Source organism: Mustela lutreola, chromosome 2 (assembly GCF_030435805.1).
Source record: "Mustela lutreola isolate mMusLut2 chromosome 2, mMusLut2.pri, whole genome shotgun sequence".
NCBI lineage: Eukaryota > Metazoa > Chordata > Mammalia > Carnivora > Mustelidae > Mustela > Mustela lutreola.
The window spans coordinates 196,352,148-196,376,270 of NC_081291.1; the positions used below are offsets into that span (position 1 = coordinate 196,352,148).

Genomic DNA, 24,123 nt, shown 5'->3' on the forward strand with positions numbered 1-24,123 from the left:
CGCGCGCGAGCCTGCGGGTACTATCCCCAACTCGTAACATTTGTATCCACTGCTGATGTGAATGTGAAAATAAGCTTTAGACGTGAGAATTCTGCAGTGGACTGGTATAGTTATCAGGCCAGGATATATGACCTAGAAATAGGGACTAGGTGTAGGAATCGGAGAATCTGTTAAATGAAGCAAGAGAAAGGAAGGAAAGATGGAGGAAGGGAGGAAGTGAGGGAGGAAGCGGGAGGGGGTGTGTGGGGGGGTGGGGGGGTGAGGGTCGGGGGGGGGTATGCAGGCAAGGAGGGAGGGAGGAAATGAAAGGCAGACGGAAGAAAGTGAGAGAAATAAAAATAATAAAACATGAACCCCGATTGTATTTTGTTATACTTATTTTTTTCAAAAGTGATTAAAATGAACAGTAATTAAAACAAATTACCCTGATCCATTACTTGCCTCAATATCCCCCCCAGTCGTTGCAAATGGGAGACTGAAAGAAAAAAAAAGAAATAGTAGGAATACACTGATTAAGAAGTTGGTGCCAGAATTACAAGGAGCAGCCACTCACCAGAATTGCTAAAGTGGAGAATTGGGGTGGATTATAAAGAAGCAAGCATTTAGAGATCCATTGGCTCAGAATTTTGTAGATTGGACCTTGAATTAAAAAATGGACCTCGAATTTATTTATTTATTTTGAAAAGAGTGGATATTCCTAAAGATGTGTGGATGATGTGGATGCTGCTGGTTTGAGTTTTGCTTCTGCATCAGATTCAGCTGAGTCAACAGATCAACTAACTCATTCTCCCAGAGACCAGGTGACTTGCTCACCCACCTTTTGCAGGTCTTTGCTCAAATATTACCTTATCGATGAAGACTTTGGGTTTGGCCACTCTGTTTTTTTTGTTGTTTTTTTTAGTTTTTTATTATTATTTATTTTATTCTTTACTTTTTTATTTTATTTTATTTTATTTTATTTCTTTTCAGTGTTCCAAAATTCCTTGTTTTAGCTGCTCCATTTTATCACAATACTTCCCAACTCCTTCCAGGCTTATTTTTTTCCCCTATAATTCTTATTAATTTTCAGTATACTGCAAAATTATTCCCTTTTATTTTATCTTTTACTTCCAGTTTTAAGCTTTATAGCAGCCTAAATTTTTGTCCATTTGTTCGTTGCTTTACTGCTACCTAAATAACAAGTTTCAACTAAACACTGAATAAAAAGCTGTGTTTTATGTTATTATAACATATAAGCTGATGTTCAACAAATAATTGTTGAACGGATGAATAAGTAACTGAATTCTAAAAGAACACTCAAGGGTCTTTTCTTTTTTTTTTTTTTTTTTTAAGATTTTACTTATTTATTTGACAGAGATCACAAGCAGGCAGAGAGAGAGGCAGGCAGAGAGAGAGCAGAGAGCCCAATGTGGGATTAAATCCCAGGACCCTGAGATCATGACCTGAGCCTAAGGCAGCGGCTCAACCCACTGAGCCACCCAGGTGCCCAAAGGGTCTTTTGATCCATTATTTATTCTACTTTATTTTTTTTTACATTATGACAATGCCTTTCATTTACATGAGTGTTAGTTTTTAAGGATTCCCCAGAGAAGTGAATCTAGAAGCATTGAAACAGACTTTGAAATTCATGTGCTATAGGATCTACATATGTCTGATCATTAGGAGAATTTTCAGTTGTGTATAGTTTCACCATGCCGTCAATATGTAAGTTGTTAAAAATCTTAAAACTTGGGGAGGAGGAGTCAAGATGGCGGAGAAGTAGCAAGCTGAGACTGCTTCAGCTAGCCGGAGATCAGCTAGATAGCTTATCTAAAGATTGCAAACACCTGAAAATCCATCGGCAGATCGAAGAGAAGAAGAACAGCAATTCTGGAAACAGAAAAACAACCACTTTCTGAAAGGTAGGACCGGCGGAGAAGTGAATCCAAAGCGACGGGAAAATAGACCCCGGGGGGAGGGGCCGGCTCCCGGCAAGCAGCGGAGCAACCGTGCACAAAATCAGGACTTTTAAAAGTCTGTTCCGCTGAGGGACATCGCTCCAGAGGCTAAACCGGGGCGAAGCCCACGCGGGGTCAGCGTGGCCTCAGGTCCCGCAGGGTCACAGAAGGATCGGGGGTGTCTGAGTGTCGCAGAGCTTGCGGGTATTGGAACGGGAAAGCCGGCTACAGAGACAGAGCCGACAGTAAGCTCGCAGCTCGGGGTTACCTTGAACCGGTCGCAGGCTCGGTGAGCTCGGAGCGCGGCCGGAGGTCAGGCAGACGGGAGTAACTGGGCGCTGTTCTCTGAGGGCGCACTGAGGAGTGGGGCCCTGGGCTCTCGGCTCCTCCGGGCCGGAGACCAGGAGGCCGCCATTTGTATTCCCGTCCTCCGGAACTCTACGGAAAGCGCTCAGGTAACAAAAGCTCCTGAAAGCAAACCCGAGCGGATTACTCACCCCGGCCCCGGGTAAGGGCGGTGTAATTCCGCCTGGGGCAAAGACACTTGAGAATCACTACACCAGGCCCCTCCCCCAGAAGATCAACAAGAAATCCAGCCGAGACCAAGTTCACCTACCAAGGAGTGCGGTCTCAATACCAAGGAGAGCAGCAGAATTCCAGAGGAGGAGAAAGCCAAACACGGAACTCATGGCTTTTTTCCTGTGATTTTTTTTAGTCTTGCAGTTAATTTAATTTTTTCTTTTTCATTTTTTTTTTTTTCTCGTCTTCGGGTAAAATTTTTTTTTAACTGTTACCTTTTTCTTTTTTAACGATTTTTTACTAGTTTATCTAATATATATATTTTTTCTTTTTTACATTTTTTTTAGGTGTTTTCTTTTTTTTTAAATTCTTTTCTTTTTTTTTCTTTTCTTTTTGTTTTTTTTTTTCTTTCTTCCTTTTTGAACCTCTTTTTATCCCCTTTCTCCCCACTCACGATTTTGGATCTCTTCTAATTTGGTTAAAGCATATTTTCCTGGGGTTGTTGCCACCCTTTTAGTATTTTACTTGCCCCTTCATTTACACTTATCTGGACAAAATGACAAGACATAAAAATTCAACACAAAAAAAAGAACAAGAGGCAGTACCGAAGGCTAGGGACCTAATCAATACAGACATCGGTAATATGTCAGATCTAGAGTTCAGAATGACAATTCTCAAGGTTCTAGCTGGGCTCGAAAAAGGCATGGAAGATATTAGAGAAACCCTCTCGAGAGATATAAAAGCCCTTTCTGGAGAAATAAAAGAACTAAAATCTAACCAAGGTGAAATCAAAAAAGCTATTAATGAGGTGCAATCAAAAATGGAGGCTCTCACTGCTAGGATAAATGAGGCAGAAGAAAGAATTAGTGATATAGAAGACCAAATGACAGAGAATAAAGAAGCTGAGCAAAAGAGGGACAAACAGCTACTGGACCACGAGGGGAGAATTCGAGAGATAAATGACACCATAAGACGAAACAACATTAGAATAATTGGGATTCCAGAAGAAGAAGAAAATGAGAGGGGAGCAGAAGGTATACTGGAGAGAATTATTGGGGAGAATTTCCCCAATATGGCAAAGGGAACGAGCATCAAAATTCAGGAGGTTCAGAGAACGCCCCTCAAAATCAATAAGAATAGGTCCACACCCCGTCACCTAATAGTAAAATTTACAAGTCTCAATGACAAAGAGAAAATCCTGAAAGCAGCCCGGGAAAAGAAGTCTGTAACATACAATGGTAAAAATATTAGATTGGCAGCTGACTTATCCACAGAGACCTGGCAGGCCAGAAAGAGCTGGCATGATCTTTTCAGAGCACTAAACGAGAAAAACATGCAGCCAAGAATACTATATCCAGCTAGGCTATCATTGAAAATAGAAGGAGAGATTAAAAGCTTCCAGGACAAACAACAACTGAAAGAATTTGCAAATACCAAACCAGCTCTACAAGAAATATTGAAAGGGGTCCTCTAAGCAAAGAGAGAGCCTACAAGTGGTAGATCAGAAAGGAACAGAGACCATATACAGTAACAGTCACCTTACAGGCAATACAATGGCACTAAATTCATATCTCTCAATACTTACCCTGAATGTGAATGGGCTAAATGCCCCTGTCAAAAGACACAGGGTATCAGAATGGATAAAAAAACAAAACCCATCTATATGTTGCCTCCAAGAAACACATTTTAAGCCCGAAGACACCTCCAGATTTAAAGTGAGGGGGTGGAAAAGAATTTACCATGCTAATGGACATCAGAAGAAAGCAGGAGTGGCAATCCTTATATCAGATCAATTAGATTTTAAGCCAAAGACTATAATAAGAGATGAGGAAGGACACTATATCATACTCAAAGGGTCTGTCCAACAAGAAGATTTAACAATTTTAAATATCTATGCCCCCAATGTGGGAGCAGCCAACTATATAAACCAATTAATAACAAAATCAAAGAAACACATCAACAATAATACAATAATAGTAGGGGACTTTAACACTCCCCTCACTGAAATGGACAGGTCATCCAAGCAAAAGATCAGCAAGGAAATAAAGGCCTTAAACGACACACTGGACCAGATGGACATCACAGATATATTCAGAGCATTTCATCCCAAAGCAACAGAATACACATTCTTCTCTAGTGCACATGGAACATTCTCCAGAATAGATCACATCCTCGGTCCTAAATCAGGACTCAACCGGTATCAAAAGATTGGGATCATTCCCTGCATATTTTCAGACCACAATGCTCTAAAGCTAGAACTCAACCACAAAAAGAAGTTTGGAAAGAACCCAAATACATGGAGACTAAACAGTATCCTTCTAAAGAATGAATGGGTCAACCGGGAAATTAAAGAAGAATTGAAAAAAATCATGGAAACAAATGATAATGAAAATACAACGGTTCAAAATCTGTGGGACAAAACAAAGGCAGTCCTGAGAGGAAAATATATAGCGGTACAAGCCTTTCTCAAGAAACAAGAAAGGTCTCAGGTACACAACCTAACCCTACACCTAAAGGAGCTGGAGAAAGAACAAGAAAGAAACCCTAAGCCCAGCAGGAGAAGAGAAATCATAAAGATCAGAGCAGAAATCAATGAAATAGAAACCAAAAAAACAATAGAACAAATCAACGAAACTAGGAGCTGGTTCTTTGAAAGAATTAATAAAATTGATAAACCCCTGGCCCGACTTATCAAAAAGAAAAGAGAAAGGACCCAAATAAATAAAATCATGAATGAAAGAGGAGAGATCACAACTAACACCAAAGAAATACAAACTATTATAAGAACATACTATGAGCAACTCTATGGCAATAAATTTGACAATCTGGAAGAAATGGATGCATTCCTAGAAACATATAAACTACCACAAATGAACCAGGAAGAAATAGAAAGCCTGAACAGACCCATAACCAGTAAGGAGATTGAAACAGTCATTAAAAATCTCCAAACAAACAAAAGCCCAGGGCCAGACGGCTTCCCGGGGGAATTCTACCAAACATTTAAAGAAGAACTAATTCCTATTCTCCTGAAACTGTTCCAAAAAATAGAAATGGAAGGAAAACTTCCAAACTCATTTTATGAAGCCAGCATCACCTTGATCCCCAAACCAGACAAGGATCCCACCAAAAAAGAGAGCTATAGACTGATATCCTTGATGAACACAGATGCGAAAATACTCAACAAAATACTAGCCAATAGGATTCAACAGTACATTAAAAAGATTATTCACCACGACCAAGTGGGATTTATTCCAGGGCTGCAAGGTTGGTTCAACATCCGCAAATCAGTCAATGTGATACAACACATCAATAAAAGAAAGAACAAGAACCATATGATACTCTCAATAGATGCTGAAAAAGCATTTGACAAAGTACAACATCCCTTCCTGATCAAAACTCTTCAAAGTGTAGGGATAGAGGGCACATACCTCAATATCATCAAAGCCATCTATGAAAAACCCACCGCAAATATCATTCTCAATGGAGAAAAACTGAAAGCTTTTCTGCTAAGGTCAGGAACACGGCAGGGATGTCCATTATCACCACTGCTATTCAACATCGTACTAGAGGTCCTAGCCTCAGCAATCAGACAACAAAAGGAAATTAAAGGCATCCAAATCGGCAAAGAAGAAGTCAAATTATCACTCTTCGCAGATGATATGATACTATATGTGGAAAACCCAAAAGACTCCACTCCAAAACTGCTAGAACTTATACAGGAATTCAGTAAAGTGTCAGGATATAAAATCAATGCACAGAAATCAGTTGCATTTCTCTACACCAAGAGCAAGACAGAAGAAAGAGATATTAAGGAGTCAATCCCATTTACAATTGCATCCAAAACCATAAGATACCTAGGAATAAACCTAACCAAAGAGACACAGAATCTATACTCAGAAAACTATAAAGTACTCATGAAAGAAATTGAGGAAGACACAAAGAAATGGAAAAATGTTCCATGCTCCTGGATTGGAAGAATAAATATTGTGAAAATGTCTATGCTACCTAAAGCAATCTACACATTTAATGCAATTCCTATCAAAGTACCATCCATCTTTTTCAAAGAAATGGAACAAATAATGCTAAAATTTATATGGAACCAGAAAAGACCTCAAATAGCCAAAGGGATATTGAAAAAGAAAGCCAACGTTGGTGGCATCACAATTCCGGACTTCAAGCTCTATTACAAAGCTGTCATCATCAAGACAGCATGGTACTGGCACAAAAACAGACACATAGATCAATGGAACAGAATAGAGAGCCCAGAAATAGACCCTCCAATCTATGGTCAACTAATCTTCGACAAAGCAGGAAAGAATGTCCAATGGAAAAAAGACAGCCTTTTCAATAAATGGTGCTGGGAAAATTGGACAGCCACATGCAGAAAAATGAAATTGGACCATTTCTTTACACCACACACAAAAATAGACTCAAAATGGATGAAGGACCTCAATGTACGAAAGGAATCCATCAAAATCCTTGAGGAGAACACGGGCAGCAACCTCTTCGACCTCTGCCGCAGCAACATCTTCCTAGGAACAACGCAAAAGGCAAGGGAAGCAAGGGAAAAAATGAACTACTGGGATTTCATCAAGACCAAAAGCTTTTGCACAGCAAAGGAAACAGTTAACAAAATCAAAAGACAACTGACAGAATGGGAGAAGATATTTGCAAACGACATATCAGATAAAGGACTAGTGTCCAGAATTTATAAAGAACTTAGCAAACTCAACACCCAAAGAACAAATAATCCAATCAAGAAATGGGCAGAGGACATGAACAGACATTTCTGCAAAGAAGACATCCAGATGGCGAACAGACACATGAAAAAGTGCTCCATATCACTCGGCATCAGGGAAATACAAATCAAAACCACAATGAGATATCACCTCACACCAGTCAGAATGGCTAAAATCAACAAGTCAGGAAATGACAGATGCTGGCGAGGATGCGGAGAAAGGGGAACCCTCCTACACTGTTGGTGGGAATGCAAGCTGGTGCAGCCACTCTGGAAAACAGCATGGAGGTTCCTCAAAATGTTGAAAATAGAACTGCCCTATGACCCAGCAATTGCACTATTGGGTATTTACCCTAAAGATACAAATGTAGTGATCCAAAGGGGCACATGCACCCGAATGTTTATAGCAGCAATGTCCACAATAGCCAAACTATGGAAAGAACCTAGATGTCCATCAACAGATGAATGGATCAAGAAGATGTGGTATATATACACAATGGAATACTATGCAGCCATCAAAAGAAATGAAATCTTGCCATTTGCAACAACATGGATGGAACTAGAGCGTATCATGCTTAGCGAAATAAGTCAAGCAGAGAAAGACAACTATGATATGATCTCCCTGATATGAGGAAGTGGTGATGCAACATGGAGGCTTAATGGGTAGAAGAAGAATAAATGAAACAAGATGGGATTGGGAGGGAGACAAACCATAAGTGACTCTTAATCTCACAAAACAAACGGAGGGTTGCCGGGGGGAGGGGGTTTGGGAGAAGGGGGTGGGATTATGGACATTGGGGAGGGCATGTGATTTGGTGAGTGCTGTGAAGTGTGTAAACCTGGTGATTCACAGACCTGTACCCCTGAGGATAAAAATATATGTTTATAAAAAATAAAAAAATTAAAAAAAAAAATCTTAAAACTTAAAAATCAGTAAGTATTGTTGTTAACTTAATCATACTCTTCTCTCTATAATAAATCAGTTGTCCTTATTTATAAAATCATTGTCAGTCATAATACCTAAATTGAACCCCTTGAAGTTTTTGTGAATCACTTTTGGGAAGTTTCTGCTTGAAAGAGGAGTCCCAATCCCTATAAAAATTTATTTACAGAATTGATTTCTAAACATTTCTTAAGTTGTGGAGGCTCAGACTGAAGCCAGCATTCTGAAACTTACTTCTCCAATGATTAGTAGGCTGGGGAGATCGCCTCCATTCCAATATGTTACATTCTTCTCAACACAACAAGTTTCAAGCTTACTCTTTAATAACTGAGATAAAAATGTTGATTGGCAGTCCATGAATTCCCCCATGCTCATCTTTTCTTATTTGTCACCAGAGTATTTAAATCATTTTTTATCTTGTGTTTGAGAGACCAGAGACCTATTTTTTCCAAAATATGTGCATGTTTGGCTACTTCTGTGTATTTCCTGGTTTATTATTTTCTGTGCTACTTCTCATTCTAGCTTTCATTTTTTTATCTGCTTCCCTGTTTGGTAAGATAATATTACATCTAGAAAACTTTCCTGAATTTTTAACCTAACTTTCTATTTTTTGAATTGTCCTGTTTCCATCTTGTGCAGCATTAAGATAGACAAGGGACTGGAAGATACACATGGGCAGGAACTTTACGGCAGTTAGAGACTCTCTACAGTGGGATGTTAGAGATGCTCTACAATGGGATGTACTGAGAGATAGAATGCAGTGAGTCTTCTTCATGGGAAAGTTAGGCATTTCATGGGGAAAGTGGCTAACTGCCTATAGGAGAAGGGTGACAAGGCAGTTGGACTAAATAAATGTCTGAAATTTACAACTTAAAATTACTTTATGACACGTTCGTTCAGTTCTATAATAGGGACTAAAATAATACGAACTGTTTCTACATTTTACTTCTCACTTCCTGGTTTAAATTTACATGGTACACATTAATTACTTTATTTTTTTTAATTTTTATTAACGTCTTCCTTGAATAAAGTGAATCAGGCTTGTGATCTCAGTATCTAGACTGCCCCCTTCTGTCTTTCATGTCAGACTCTTTTAATCACTTTAATCCTCCCATCCATATTCCATACTTTGCAGCTGCTTGCTCAGTTCAGGGATAATGGTTTCAGTATGTTAATTTTATATCTTTTATACAAAAATATGCAGACGGGTATTGTGCCAACTTTCCTGAGGGTTTCTGAAGGACAACACAAGACTCATTTTTAAAACTTCTCTACTAGCATAAAATAATTTGCTCTTTTAAAATTCAGATGGAACCTGTTATTCACTACAAAGTTTCCAGAACCAAATGCAGTATTTTTGTGGAAAAAGAATCAATAACATTATAGTTTGCAAAAGCAATGCCCTCCTGTATAGTGTCCAATAAATTCTTTGTCTTTGTTAGTTGTGTCTAATTAGGATGCTTTAATTCCCTTTTAACAGTTGGGTTTCATAGCGTTTTATATCCAACTACATTAAGAATTAATTTTTTGGCTTGACACCAATGCTGAATTTGCTTATCCAAACAGAAGCCATGCCAAGGGCTTGAAGGATGATGACAGTAATTAACCCAAATTATATACCAGGAACTGTTCCAATGAAAGTGTCTGTTAAATAGTGTATCTTTTGCTGATGGTGAAGCTGATTCTACAAAGGCCATGTATTGCAACCTCCCACAGAATGTTTCTTGACACTAGTGCCAGAGATAGAAAGGGAAGAGCCACTGGAGTGATCAAATGAAGTCTTTCTTATTTTGGTAAATAAAATGGAAAACATGGAGAAATGGAGGAAGTTAAACTCAGTTCAGTATTTCCAGAGGTCACTTTGATCTAGGTATATCAAATGACTTGAAACTTAGCATGCCACATGCTCCTGTGTCCCTTCAAGGGACGATGAGAGAGATGTGTAAAAAGAATGACAATTACAGCAAAAAAGTGGGGAAAATCTACAGCCAGTATAACTACTGAATTTGTTAAATGGATCTTAATAGAGTAAAATGAAAAATATAATGCAGTTACAGAATAATATTTTAAGTTCTTTGCATGCTGGGTTACAGAGACCATATACAAAATTGTTTAAAAGTTAAAGAATGATTTTAGAACATGTGTATTATGATACTACACATGTAGAGAAAAGACTACGGCAGTATTCTCTATCATCTTTTTCTCCCTCCTCCTTTGGCATTACTTTTCTTCATCCTGTTAGGCATTTTCCAAATGTTTTTCCAATAATACAGTTCTGGAGGAATTGACACATACCTGGTGATTGGTTAGAAAGGCGCCAAGATTGAGACAGAGGAAGTGTTTGTGGCCCTTTACAAAGCCAGAGAAAGCTTTAAAGGAGGTAGGGAAATATCTGGTTCAATTTAGGGTGGTATAGAGATAAACAGCAAAGCAATGAGGTAAGCATTTTACTGTATAGATCTGGAACTCAAGGGAGAGGTATGGGCTAGAACAATCAATTTGAGAGTCACCCACGAAGAAGGAGGTCACTGAAACTGAGTGAATGAGATTACTCAGAAGAGTGTGGAGCATATAAAGGAAATAGAGTTGGTGCTTGAACAGTGTGAGGGTTTAGGGCTTCAATTCCCCACGTAGCTGGAAATCTGAGTATAACTTTTGACTTTGCAGAAGCTTAGCTACTAATAGCCGTAGTTGACCCGAAGCCTTATTGATAGCAATCAGTCAATTAACGTGTATTTTATAAGTTACATGTATTATATACGGTATTCTTACAGTAAAGTGAGCTAGAGGAAAGAGAATCTTAATAAGAAAATCAAAAAGGAAATAAAATACATTTACAGTACCCTATATATATTTATTGAAAAAAATCTGCCTGTAAGTGGACCTGCGCAGTTCAAGCCTGTGCTGTTCAAGGATCCACTGTCATGACTAGAACTGATTCTGAGGAGATGTAAACATTAAAGAGAAGACAGGGAAAGGAGCCTAAAGAGAAACTCACGGAGGGCCAGAGAGGTGTGAGAAAATACAAATGCACGGTGGTAGGGAAATTAAAGGGAACATTCCTTTAACAAGAGAGTGGTCAATGATTTTTCAAATGTCATGAAGAATTAAAGTGAAATATTTTTTAAGGTATCCCCTGGATATAACAGTAAGTGTTTTACTCATTTCATCAGGACACCATTGAAGGAAACACTTCCAGCCAGAAAGTGGAAGGAGACAAAGTTGTTTAGCAGAAAAATGTTTGGCTCTAAAAGGAAGGCAAGAAGTTGGATAGTAACTGACTTAGGGACACAGAGTTGAGAGTAGTTATCTTTTTTGTGGTGATGGTATTAGTTTTAAGATGAGAAGAATGTGTTTTTCTCTGTTGGGTGATGGGAAAAAGTCGGTGTAGGGAGGAGAAGATGAAGGTTAGAAAAATTGGGAACAACTCAGGGTTTCTTAGATTTGCCTTAAGATGAGAATCCCTTGGATCATTTGTTTGAAAGGCAGTTTCTAGTGGGGGAAATCCTGTAATCTGTATTTCTAGCAAGTACCACCATCAAGTGACTCCTTGACAGGACAGTGTAGAGACACTATAGTTAATAAATGTGTTTTGAGGAAATGGGACAGAATGGGCTTCAGATCATATGGTTATTCTTAGATATGAGGAAAGAATTTTCCTTTTTTTTCTATAGAAGAGAGTTAGACAAGGCTATGTAGAGATGCATATAAATATAGAGATTTTTTGGCTGACTTTCCTGTCTGCCCTTGCTTTCTCCATCAAGTAGGATGTGGGGCACCTTCTGAGACTCATGCAAGAATTTCTAGGCACTGTTGAGAGCCCAGGTAGAGGGAAGACGCTAATTCATGGTGGAACCAATTCACAGAGCTGCATGATTTTTTTTGAAGCAAGTGTGATGAAGACTGACATGTGAGTTCTAACATGGAGTTTTAATGGAAAGAAAGCAGAGTCTGGGAGTTCAGAATATTACCGTAGTTTGGATAATACTATAATCATGGAGTACAGGCCAGAAATGAAGGCAAAAGAAAGAGGTAATAGGTTTTCCTGGGACTGAGATTTTCCTGGAATATTGGGTAGTCAGTGCTAAAATTAGGAATATCTGGAAACCAGAATCATCAATCATCTGAGAACAAGGATTTAGAAGCTGGAAGTCTAGACGAACTAAACCCAAATGTAGTGAGAGTTATTGAATGTACAACTTAGAAATAGAAGGGGTGGAGCACCTGGGTGGCTCAGTGGGTTAAGCCTCTGCGTTGGGCTCGGGTCATGATCCCAGGGTCCTGGGATCGAGCCCCGCATCGGGCTCTCTGCTCAGCTGGGAGCCTGCTTACCCCTCTCTCTCTCTGTCTCTGCCTCTCTGCCTACTTGTGATCTCTCTCTCTGTCAAATAAGTAAATAAAATCTTTAAAAAAAAGAAAGAAAGAAAGAAAAAGAAATAGAAGGGGTTATGGCTAGAGGTTGAAACTTTAAAGTTGAGTTTTCTGAGGTGGGTTAGCTCCTGGTATTCATGGCTTGAAGTCCTTACAGTTGATGGTCAAAGCAGAATGCAGATGAAGGACCCGGAAGTAGGAAGGTCATGAGATTGAAAAGACATTGAGTTTAATAAGCTGTCTGTGTAAACTGTGACATCACTCAGGAGGGTGGCAGAACAAAGTAGGATGATGAGCCTGATTCCAGTCTTATTATTTATTTGCTTGTTTATTTATTTTAGAAAGAGAAAGAAAGAGTACATGAGCTGGGGGAGGAACAGAGGGAGAGGGACAAGCAGACTCTACACTGAGCACAGAGCCCACTGTGGGGCTTAAGTCCTTGGCCCTGAGATCATGAACTGAGCCAAAATCAAGAGTTAGATGCTCAATGAACTGAGCTACCTAGGAGCCCCCTTTTCTAAAAAAAAAGAATTTTTCTAAAAATTTTATTTATTGGGGCGCCTGGATGGCTCAGTGGGTTAAAGCCTCTGCCTTCGGCTCAGGTCATGATCTCAGGGTCCTGGGATCGAGCCCTGCATCGGGTGGGCTCTCTGCTCAGCGGGGAGCCTGCTTCATCCTCTCTCTCTCTGCCTGCCTCTCTGCCTACTTGTGATCTCTCTCTCTCTGTCAAATAAATAAATAAAATCTTTTAAAAATATTTATTTATTTATTTATTTATTTATTTATTTATTTATTCAGTAGGCTCCATGCCCACTTTGGAGCTCAAACTCACAACTCTGAGATCAAGAGTTGCCTGCTCTACTGACTGGGCTAGCCAGGTGCCCCTTGATGATAATCTTGATGGACTAGGAGGCAAGTAGATGAGAAGACGTAGAGTATGGTACAGTCGGGTAGCATTAGCTTAAATAACCTAGGGAATTGACTCAAGGATAATTATCTAGAAGAAGCAGTAAAAAATCAGACTATATGTTCTGACTTTAAAATATATGGGATATCGGAGAGTAAACAATCTCCATTTGAAAAGGAACAATGTTATCGGGGCAGAAGAATATGCAGTAAAATGGTTGATAATGTATAGCTTTTAAAAAAGTGGTTGTTCTGAAGACTACAAAATGCATTGTCTTACTTTATTAGGCCCTCATTGAATCAAGGAAAACAGTTCTCAATGAAAAAAGAAAAGATTCCTGTTGGTGGGGTAAGCACCAGAATTCCTAGTATTATTTGTTATTAACCACACAAATATAAAAGATTACATGCATTATTAATAAATATCATATATTTTTCATTTGAGGAGGGTTGCTATAAAATAGTTTGAAGAAATTACATTAAATGGAACTGTTGGTTTATTATAGTGGTGTTTAATTAGGATTACATGTTACTTAGCTATCTATATTTTGTTTACTAATGATATTTACCAATATTATTTGAACATGCTTCATTTTTAAGTGCTCAGGACTATGCTGGACACTTTACATGTACTTATAAGGTGACTGCTGTTAAAATTCCAATTTAAAGATGAGTTATCTGGGAGTTAGAGGAGTTCGTAACTTGAGCAAGATCACAAAGCTTAAGAAATGTCATGTAGGATTTAAATCTACCTTGTGTGACTTTTAAATATAGCAACCTAATTTTATATTAATTTTGCCTTTAGGTGAAGTTCTCAATCATTCTGAAGTACCTCCAAGCCTTTGGCTGGCTCTGGGTGTGGTTGAGTGTGGCTGCTTACCTTGGGCAGAATTTGGTGGGTGTTGCACAGAACCTGTGGCTTAGCGCCTGGGTAAAAGAAGCAAGACACATGAATGAGTTCACAGAATGGAAGCAAATAAGAAGCAATAAACTTAACATCTATGGATTATTGGGACTAATGCAAGGTAAAAAAATAAGACCAGGGGCTTCTTTTTTTCTCTTTCTGACCTAATTTATTTAAATCCAAGCATATGGCATAATTTTATTTCAAATAAAACCTATTTGGAAGGAAAGAAGGAAGACCTTGTAGTGAAAACATATGTAAGAATGGGTGATCTGAAGCTAAGAAGAGGGCCTCATTCATGGTTTTGAAGTTCATTTTGAGTAACTGGGGAATGATGAAGACAAAAATAAGGAAACCAGGGGGAAATCTTAATAGGTGGGACAGGGAATTCAATTGACTTCAACTCAATTCAACAATGAATCCAATTTTCGACACATTAAATAGAAAGTGTAGATACATTTTTCTACCTTTTTTTTTTTTTTTTTTCCTCCCAGTAGGCAAATTTAAATGCATATCTGGAAGTTTGGGAAACAGATTTCATTTATTTGTAAATGGAGGGCTTAGATTCAATAATTTCTACATTTCCTCCAACCTCTAATACTCTATAGCTCTGTGGTTCTTCCAAGATGTTGAGTTATTCTAATAGAGATAGCAAATGAGCCCCAGAGCAGTTATGATCCCTATGAATGAGGATTAAGAGCTCCAAGGGTGAATGATAGATACTTGGGGAATGCGCATGTACAGCCGGTTAGGGGACTGGCTTCAGAGAATTTGAGCAGAGGTAAGTTCCTGATCAACAGATAAACACACACAAAATGCAAACACAAAAATGCAAAAAGACACAAAAGCACAATAATATGAAGGCTTGATCTGTTCCTGGAAACCCAAAGCATTTTAGTTATAGAGGATAGATACATGAAATTTTATGATGCACAAAAATGGTAATTTCATATGATCTAGACTAATTTATCAATTCATTTAACATACATTCTAATGAGGGACTCCTTAAGCTTGGGCATGTTACTTAAAACTTTTAGTTTTACCATTTATAGAATGTGGATAATTTCTACCTAAATATTGTTTTAATGATTAATCAGCTAATACGTATAGAGCTTACAGAAAAGTGCTGAGCACATAGCAAGAGTGCAGTAAATGTTAGGTATTATTTAACGCTAGAGAAAATGAATATTATGCATGAAGTCCTGCGGATAAAAAGTTTCAGAACAAGGATTTGAATCCATGTGTACCAGTTCCCCGAATTATTCTTAGCCACTAAATTAACATTTCCCAAAAAGTTTTACATGAAGCAGTAGAGAGGCTCCATAAGTATAGGGTTCTGTACTCCAGTAGGTCTGGAAAACTGAGAACTGTATTTTTCTGTGAATCTGAAATCTTTCTTTCCTTTCACTAAAAGTTTTGAGATATTCTTCAGCAAACTGACCTGTTTAGTTCTATCTAACCCAATGTTTCTCAAATCATTTAACAATAGAAAACATGGGTTTTTTGTGTATGTTGTCCATTAATCTCTTGAGCAACTTGTTTTCCATAGAATATATTTTGGAAAACTCTAAATGATGACACAGTGCCTTCCAAGGGAAAAATGTGATGTAACAAAAGCCAAAAGAAAAAAAAAAAGAAGAAGAAAAAAAAGGAAAGGAGGAAAAGGAGTGCTTCAAAGAAGTTCTCAGTGATTCTGAAATGCTGCAGAAATGTTAAGAAGAAAAAAAATTGAGGAAAGACCCAGGATTGTGGTCAAGGATACATCACCAAGAAAGAGATAGGAAGAGAATACAGATTGTAGGTAGTTGAACAATTGATAATTAAGGAGTAGATACGTATTATTTTTCAAAGATGTTAGGTGATTTGAAAGAAAAAAAGAAGGATATTCAAAAGTACAATACAAATAAACAGAAGATTTTTAAGTACAGACATTTTGTGTGTGTTTATAAGAGGAAAGAAAGGTACCTTGAGGGGGAATGATATTCAAGGAGAATTCAAACAAGAAAAAAAAAATAAGGGGAAGTCATGCTATCTAAGGATATTCATAAGGGAAAACACAAAGAGATACATGAATTTGGTTAAGAAAATGAAAAATGAAGATAAAAAGTATGAAACTTAGGGCTTTGCTTCTCTTCTCCTTTCTTATCTTTATTGTGTGACCATTGTATTGCTTAGAAGGGTCTCCATCAAAAGTATGCAAATATCATGAGACAGAGTTATGTTTATTTTGCCATTCTGTTAACAATACTCATTGGGGAAAGAGATATTTTTGATTATTAAAATGGGATGTAAGGAATATCTATACTATGAAAGATACAATGTGTTTGGTTTTGAATCAGTGAGAGTCAAGATTATTGGCTTACAGTTTGCAGCTCATTGAGGAAAGAATAGATACAGCAGTCTGGAATTCTGAGCAGCAAAAGAAACTGTGTAAAACTCATACCAGTTCAAGAGCTCATGTAAGAACTTTAGGGGAAATTCAGTATTCTTTGAAGAGTATTGTAAGTGAGCAAATATCATTTCCTACACTAGCCAAGGTATGTAAGTTTACTGTTCGCAATTTTACCTGTAAAAAGTCTTGTATTTTTATCAGAATTTTTAGACTTTTTATTTAAATTCCAGTTAGTTAATATACAGTGTAATATTGGTTTAAGGTACACATTTTTTTTTATTTGCCATATATCTTTTTTTATCTTTTTCAAGTTTTTATTTAAATTCCATTTTGTTAATGTATAGTGTGACGTTAGTTTCAGGTGTAAAATTTAGTGATTCATCACTTACGTACAACACCCAGTGCTCATCACAAGTGCTCTCTTTAATCACCATCACTTATTTAGCCCATTCCCCCCACCTAGCTCCCCTCCAGTAACTCCCACTTTGTTCTCTACAGTTATGAGTCTGTTTTCTGTTTCTCTTTGTTTTTTCTCTATATTCATCTGTTTTGTTCTTAAATTCCACATATGAGAGAAATCATATGGTATTTGTCTTTCTCTGACTTATTTTGCTTAGCATAATACTCTCTAGCTCCATCCATGTCATTGCAAATGGCAAGATTTCATTCTTTTTTATGGCTATTATTTCTGTGTGTGTGTGTACCACAACTTCTTTATCCATTCTTCAGTGGATGGACATTTGGCTATTGTAGGTGATGGTGCTATAAACAGCAAGGTGCTTACATCCCTTCAAATTAGTATTTTGGAATTCTTTGGGTAAATACTTACTAATGCAAATCCTCCATCATAGGGTCGTTCTGTTTTTAACTTTTTGAGGAACGTCCATGTTGTTTCCCAGAGTGGCTGTACCACACTGGATTCCCACCAACAGTGAAAGGGGATTCCTTTTCTCCACATCCTTCCCAACACCTGTTGTTTCTAGTATTGTTGATTTTAACCATTCTGACAGGTGTGAGGTGATATTTTTTAAAAGATTTTTTTAAAAATTTATTTATTTGACAGAGATCACAAGTAGGCAGAGGGGCAGGTGGGAGGGGTGGGAAGCAGGCTCCCTGCTGAGCAGAGAGCCCGATGCGGGGCTCCATCCCAGGACCCTGGGATCATGACCTGAGCAGAAGGCAGCGGCTTAACCCACTGGGCCACCCAGGCGCCCCATGAGATGATATCTTAATTGTAGTTTTGAGTTTTATTTCCCTGATGATGAGTGATGAGTATCTTTTCATATGTCTCTTGGCCATCTGTCTTCTTTGAAAAAAAATATCTATTTGTTTCTTCTTCCCATTTTTAAATTGGGTTATTTGTTTTTTGGGTGTTGAGTTTTATAAGTTCTTCATATGTTTTGGATATTAACCCTTTATTAGATATGTCACTTGCAAATATCGTGTCCCATTCCATAGGTTGCCTTTTCATTTTGTTGATTGTTTCCTTCACTGTGAGGAGGCTTTTGATTTTGAAGAAAGCCCAATAGTTTGTTTTTGCTTTTGTTTCCCTTGCCTCAGGAGACATATATAGCAAGAAGTTGCTATGGTTGATGTCAAAAAGGTTACTGCCTGTGTTCTCCTCTAGGATTTTTATGGCTTCAGGTCTTAAGTTTAGGTCTTTAATCTATTTAGAATTTATTTTTGTGTACAGTATAAGAAAGTGGTCTGGTTTCATTCTTCTTCATGTTGCTGTCCCTTTTTCCCAACACCATTTGTTGAAGAGATTCTCTTATTTTGATTAACTATCAGAAGGGAAAAAAATTAGCTATCAGTAGATATAGGAAATATTTTGTAATGAGGCAACAGATTATGCAGTCTAACCAAAGGATTTTTTTCTGATTGGCTTTTCATGTAGAGTGGTCTTCAATTATTAAAATATGAATCTTCTCAGGGTGCCTGGGTGGCAGTCAGTTAAGCATCCAACTCTTGATCTCAGCTCAGGTTTTGATCATGAGTTCAAGCCCCGTGTTGGTAAAAATAAATAAAAAATAAATAAGCAAATAGATTAATTAAAGAAAAAGAACCCTCCCTAATTTTTCTTTCATTTAAAAAATTTTTTTTGCATTAAAATTTAACATTTTCTGAAGACTTATTGATTAGATCCTATTATAAGTTTTCTGTAAGTGGGTAAGCCTAAGAAATAAAAATTGTGTAATTTCTGTTTTTTTTTCAGTAGACCACAGCTCCATCTTACAGAATCTTGTCCAATGAAAAGCAGGCTATTATTCATTTACATTGTCATAGGTCACAAAATAAAAAGGACAGGAGTGCTTTAAAGAATAAGCAACATTGTTTGTCACCTGTTAATACCACAGACCTACTGTGAATAATATAGAAAGCAATATTCTAAAAGAAACTAGAATTCACAGTCCAATGTTAGAGTTATATTTTGTAACAGTAGTAAAACTCTGACCTCACTTTCTAAACAAGAAATAGTTCTGCACATTTTTTCCAAAGCCCCAGCTATTCCCCTTAGAATCTTTAGGGCACTCTAAACATCCCCAATCTATTATGTTTTTATGCTTCATTGTTAGGAAATTCCTTTCTCCAATTCAATGTAAACAATATAGGCACCTTATTTTCAAAGTACAATGTTTAATGAGTACACAGCTGCTTCTAGTTTAAGATGAGTGACTGGATCATCTACTTTACTTACCTCACAAAATTCCAATGAGATGAGAGTGAATAAAAGGAAAGACTTGAGAAGATTTCTGAGTGATAAATTTCTACATAAACAATCAAACTGATAGTCAATCAAGGGTAGAAGAACCTGCAGCCAGAAATGTATAGGGGAGAAGCTGTAACACAAGAGGGAGATGTTCATTTGAGCAGGAGAGAAACACTAAATTCATGGTCACAGGTAAAGAGTGGGATTAAGTTGCATGGAAAGAACTAAAATAATTCACTAGACCATTGTTCTTCTGGCCCATTGGTCCTTCCCGCAATCATCACCACCATCATGTGCACACCAACTGGCATTGCAGCAATTCAATGAAAACTAGAAAGCTGATATCTAAAGAAGAAATTAGGATTCCTAGTGTGTGTGGCATACATAAAAGAAATCCTCCTTAAATGGCTTTTGGAAAAGCTCCAGCCTCCATGTCCGGATCCCAATAGTCTGACTTTCTGAGTCACATCTGCCCACTCCAGTGGAATTTGAAGCAATCCCTTCCATTTAGAGGGAAACAATGTTGGGGGAAATTAAAGTGTTCAATAGCAGAAGGAAGCCATACCAGGTACCTCTGTTAATTAACCATATGTTTATCTCATATGTTGACACTGACAATGATGGATGGTCTTGCATTTTAATCAAACCAACAGTATAAATAAGAGGTAACAAATAAAGCAATGGAGCCCAGAAGTAAAATAATCTTATTTGAAAGAGAAACTTAAAATGTCAAATTGGTGTCTTCAGAGATTCAAAATACTATATTCACAAAGCAAGTGCAAAAATGTGATGAAATAAGTTCAATCTTAGACCAAAAATTCTTGAAACATTTAAAGGATGTAAAAGGATTGTACAAGTGTGAGAAGATAAACTAGAAGAAATTATCCCAGATGTATAACATCAAAAAGAGATGAAAAGTGATAAATAAGAAAATTAGAGGAATAATCCAGGAAGTTCAACACTCACATAAGTCAGAAAATGCAAGTGAAAATAATCAAACTCATAATATTTAACATTTCCCATAACTGAAGAATGCATAGGTCTGATCTTGCAACCATTCCAGTTTCGAGAAAGAAAGAGGGATCCCAGAGAGTAGTGTACGTTGCTAAGAGAAGAGGGCTACATAGGATGAAGGAAATAATAGAATATCTGATGAGTTTGAATATATTCAGAAGAGATTCGCTGACTGTTGAAGTGTTTGGGAATAAATTAGTGCTTGTTGCATAGGAAACTAAGAATACGGAAAAGAGTGGTGAACTTCATGCATAATGTATGCTTGGTGGCAATATAAATATTGAATGTTTATTTGAGGAAAGAGGGTGACAACCTGTTATTGAAAAGGGAAAAAGGGAGTTTGGGGAGCGTGAAGTAGGAAAAAAAAAGAAAATATTTAAAGCTAAGAAATCATTTAACAGCAGCATGTGATATTTAAAATATAATACAGTTAGCTGAAATAATTTAAGATGGTCGGGGTCAACTGTCATTGTTTTGTTTTACACATACTTAACAAAGGAATGAGAACCATACTGGCAATCCATTTTTATTAGCAATTTTCTGTATTGGAAACAATGGAGCAATTGTGTATCCCCTATGATTCAGAGCAAACTAGCTTAAGTAACATGGAAACTTACTGACTTCCCAAACTAAAAAGTCCAGGCATGCGTCTATATATAGGCACTCTGTCCCTGTGCTCAGATGAAGTGTTCACTACTCTTTATTTATCAGCTCTGCATCGCCTTAATTATCAGGCTTCACATGGTGTTGGAAATGTTCTCTCTCAAAGAACTTCCTTCCATAGAAATCCAGAAGTTACTCTTCTTGAAACAATTTGAATCACATATCCATCTTTTTTTTTTTTAAGTTGTATAACAGGAGGAAAAAAATCACGTTTTTATTTAAAGATGAAAAAAACTACAGAAATGTCATAACTACCAATATTTTCCTTTGTTTTTTTTAATTATTTTATTTTATTTTTTATAAACATATAATATATTTTTATCCCCAGGGGTACAGGTCTGTGAATCGCCAGTTTTACACACTTCACAGCACTCACCATAGCACATACCCTCCCCAATGTCCATAACCCCACCCCCTTCGCCCAAACCCCCTCCCCCCAGCAACCCTCAGTTTGTTTTGTGAGATTAAGAGTCACTTATGGTTGGTCTCCCTCCCAATCCCATCTTGTTTCATTTATTCTTCTTCTACCCCCTTAACACATACCCATCTTTGACCAATCACTGTAACAAAGCATGTCTTCTTCCAGCCCTACAAGTTCTCCAATTTGACAACTTGTTCTCCTTTCATTTCATCTCACACATGGATAGCTCTTTTATGAACTTGTCTTTTTCCCGTCATAGCTTGTCAAATGCACGTAACAATAGTTACATTGTTATAGAATCACTAGATGCTGGTGATTTCCAACCTCTTCCAATACAGCTATTTGTTTATTATTTATATGTCTGCCTTTTCAAGTTGTTGCAAGAACAGCCCTTCCACCAACCAAATCTCAGTAGTTTAACAGACCAAAATAAATAAATAAATTAATTAATTAATAATAAAAGGTTTATCCTTATTCTTGGGACCCAAGTTGAAGAAGTAATCCATCCACCATTATAAATATTGGCAGGCACTATACAAAGTTAGTAAACTTGAGCAGTTCTAATATTAGCAATTAATTGCTGTAACCGGTTATTATGTGTTATTTTTCCTTCAGCTTGCTCAGAACTCTTTACAAGGTCCCATAAATCACAAGGAGGCTAGAAAGAACAATTCTGTCATGGACCTAGAAGCTAAGAGAGCTATAATTATTTGGCTAGCAGCACCAGTGAATACCATATTGTCCCATAGGACATCACAAAATTTAATAGGTTGCTAGTATTCTGTGAACCTGGTTGTCCTGTTATGTTTTGTGCATTTCTCTAGAATCTGTGCCTGTGAATAAGGAGAGACTTTCTTTGGTGAGATGGCAACCCATCGGAGTGTATATTTATTATCAATGCGCTTTGTATATCTGTACTTGGTTTGGTCCACAATTATACATTATTAAGTTTGCTCTTTGAGTTTTCCATTTAAAAGATACTATGATAAGCAACTTTTTGAGAGTTAAGGTACAAAATTCCTTTAAGAGGTTAACCTACCCCTGGCAACATTTTGTGTTTAGGTTTCTTTGTCTGCTCTGGAGCCTATATACTCACCAGAGGATCCCTGGCTGCCTCTCGAACTTTGCATACTCAACTACTAGATAATGTGCTGCACCTCCCGCTCAGGTTTTTCGAAATCAATCCCATCGGCCAGATCATCAACCGCTTCACCAAGGTCAGTAAAGCCACACCTTATTGAACAGCATACCTAAAAACGATGACCCGTATTTAGGACCTTGTAATAGTATTTATAATATGTATATATATATATATGTATATATTTATATATACATATATATATATGTATATATATATGTATATATTTATATATACATATATATATATATATACATATATATCATCCTGAAAATATGGGTTATGTGTAGTATAGATTTCCTTGTTATTTCTAATTCTTGGAACATTTATTACTGATGTACAGCAGTACCACATCTCATACAATAATCAAAATAACTCCTGAAAATCGCTGAAAGGATCCAAAAAGCATATGTGCTCTGTTGCCTACAACTCCAGTTCTTACATATATTTAGCTTGAGAATCACTGGTTTGGGGTGAGAAAGTAAAGAAAATAGAAGTCGATATGATGATAACTGGATTTCAAGCATTCTGCTTTTAAGAAAACTGTCAACTCACTTATGGTGAATGGGGGTGGTGGTGGGGCTTCCCAGAGTGTCTCTGCTTACCTACAGGGTTTTCCTCCTCGTTTTCTATCAAACACTTAAAATTACACTGTCCAAAAGAAATAGAATGCAGGCCACATAAGTAATTTTTAAATTTTCTGATGGTTGCAATAAATAAGTAAAAAGAGACAGCTGGAAATAATAATTATAATAATATATTTTAACAGAGAATGTCCAAAACATTTCAAACTTGCTTAAAGTTGTTTAAAATTATTAACTAAATATTTCACATTCTTAATTTCTACACAGTCTTCAAAAACTGATTTGTAGGGGTGCCTGGGTGGCTCAGTGGGTTAAGCCGCTGCCTTCGGCTCAGGTCATGATCTCAGCGTCCTGGGATCGAGCCCCGCATCGGGCTCTCTGCTCCACAGGGAGCCTGCTTCCCTTTCTCTCTCTCTCTGCCTGCCTCTCTGCCTACTTGTGATCTCTGTCTGTCAAATAAATAAATAAAACCTTTAAAAAAAAAAAAACTGATTTGTATTATTTATGGCACATTCTCAGTTTGCAGTAGCCACATTTCAAGTGCTCACTCAGTAGACACATATCACTAGTGTTTCCTGAATAAGATAGTACAGACCCACAACCATAAAATATGCCAATATATTGTGTGTATATGTACAAGATTTTTGGTATGTATATGGAAGGAAGTGAGAATAAAACATGAAAATCTAAATGAAAGTACCTAACATAATAAACGTGTGGTGGAATAGTAAATCTTGCTTTGTCATACCAATGTACACACTCTTTTTGAAAATGTATGGAAAAACTTGATCTCTAGCATTTTTATCTCTCAGTGGACATTTGTCTGGGACCCTAATGAAAATATGTCACTTTTATACAGTAACATGTCAAATGTTTGGGTCTT

At 37.3% G+C, this 24,123-nt stretch overlaps 1 protein-coding gene across 9 annotated transcripts in view; it reads left to right on the top strand.

Annotated features, from left to right (window-relative positions):
- The window catches only part of LOC131825254 (ATP-binding cassette sub-family C member 2-like), a 92,928-nt gene that overhangs the window by 51,636 nt on the left and 17,169 nt on the right, over positions 1–24,123 (top strand). For all 9 annotated transcript variants that reach the window (XR_009351170.1, XM_059164471.1, XM_059164476.1 and 6 more), the window contains 3 exons: positions 13,703–13,763; positions 14,220–14,439; positions 22,581–22,735. Coding sequence is in view for 8 of the 9 variants with exons in the window: in XM_059164471.1 (XP_059020454.1) it covers positions 13,703–13,763; positions 14,220–14,439; positions 22,581–22,735 (436 nt within the window). In the remaining variant the exon portion in view is untranslated. The remainder of the gene's footprint in view (positions 1–13,702; positions 13,764–14,219; positions 14,440–22,580; positions 22,736–24,123) is intronic.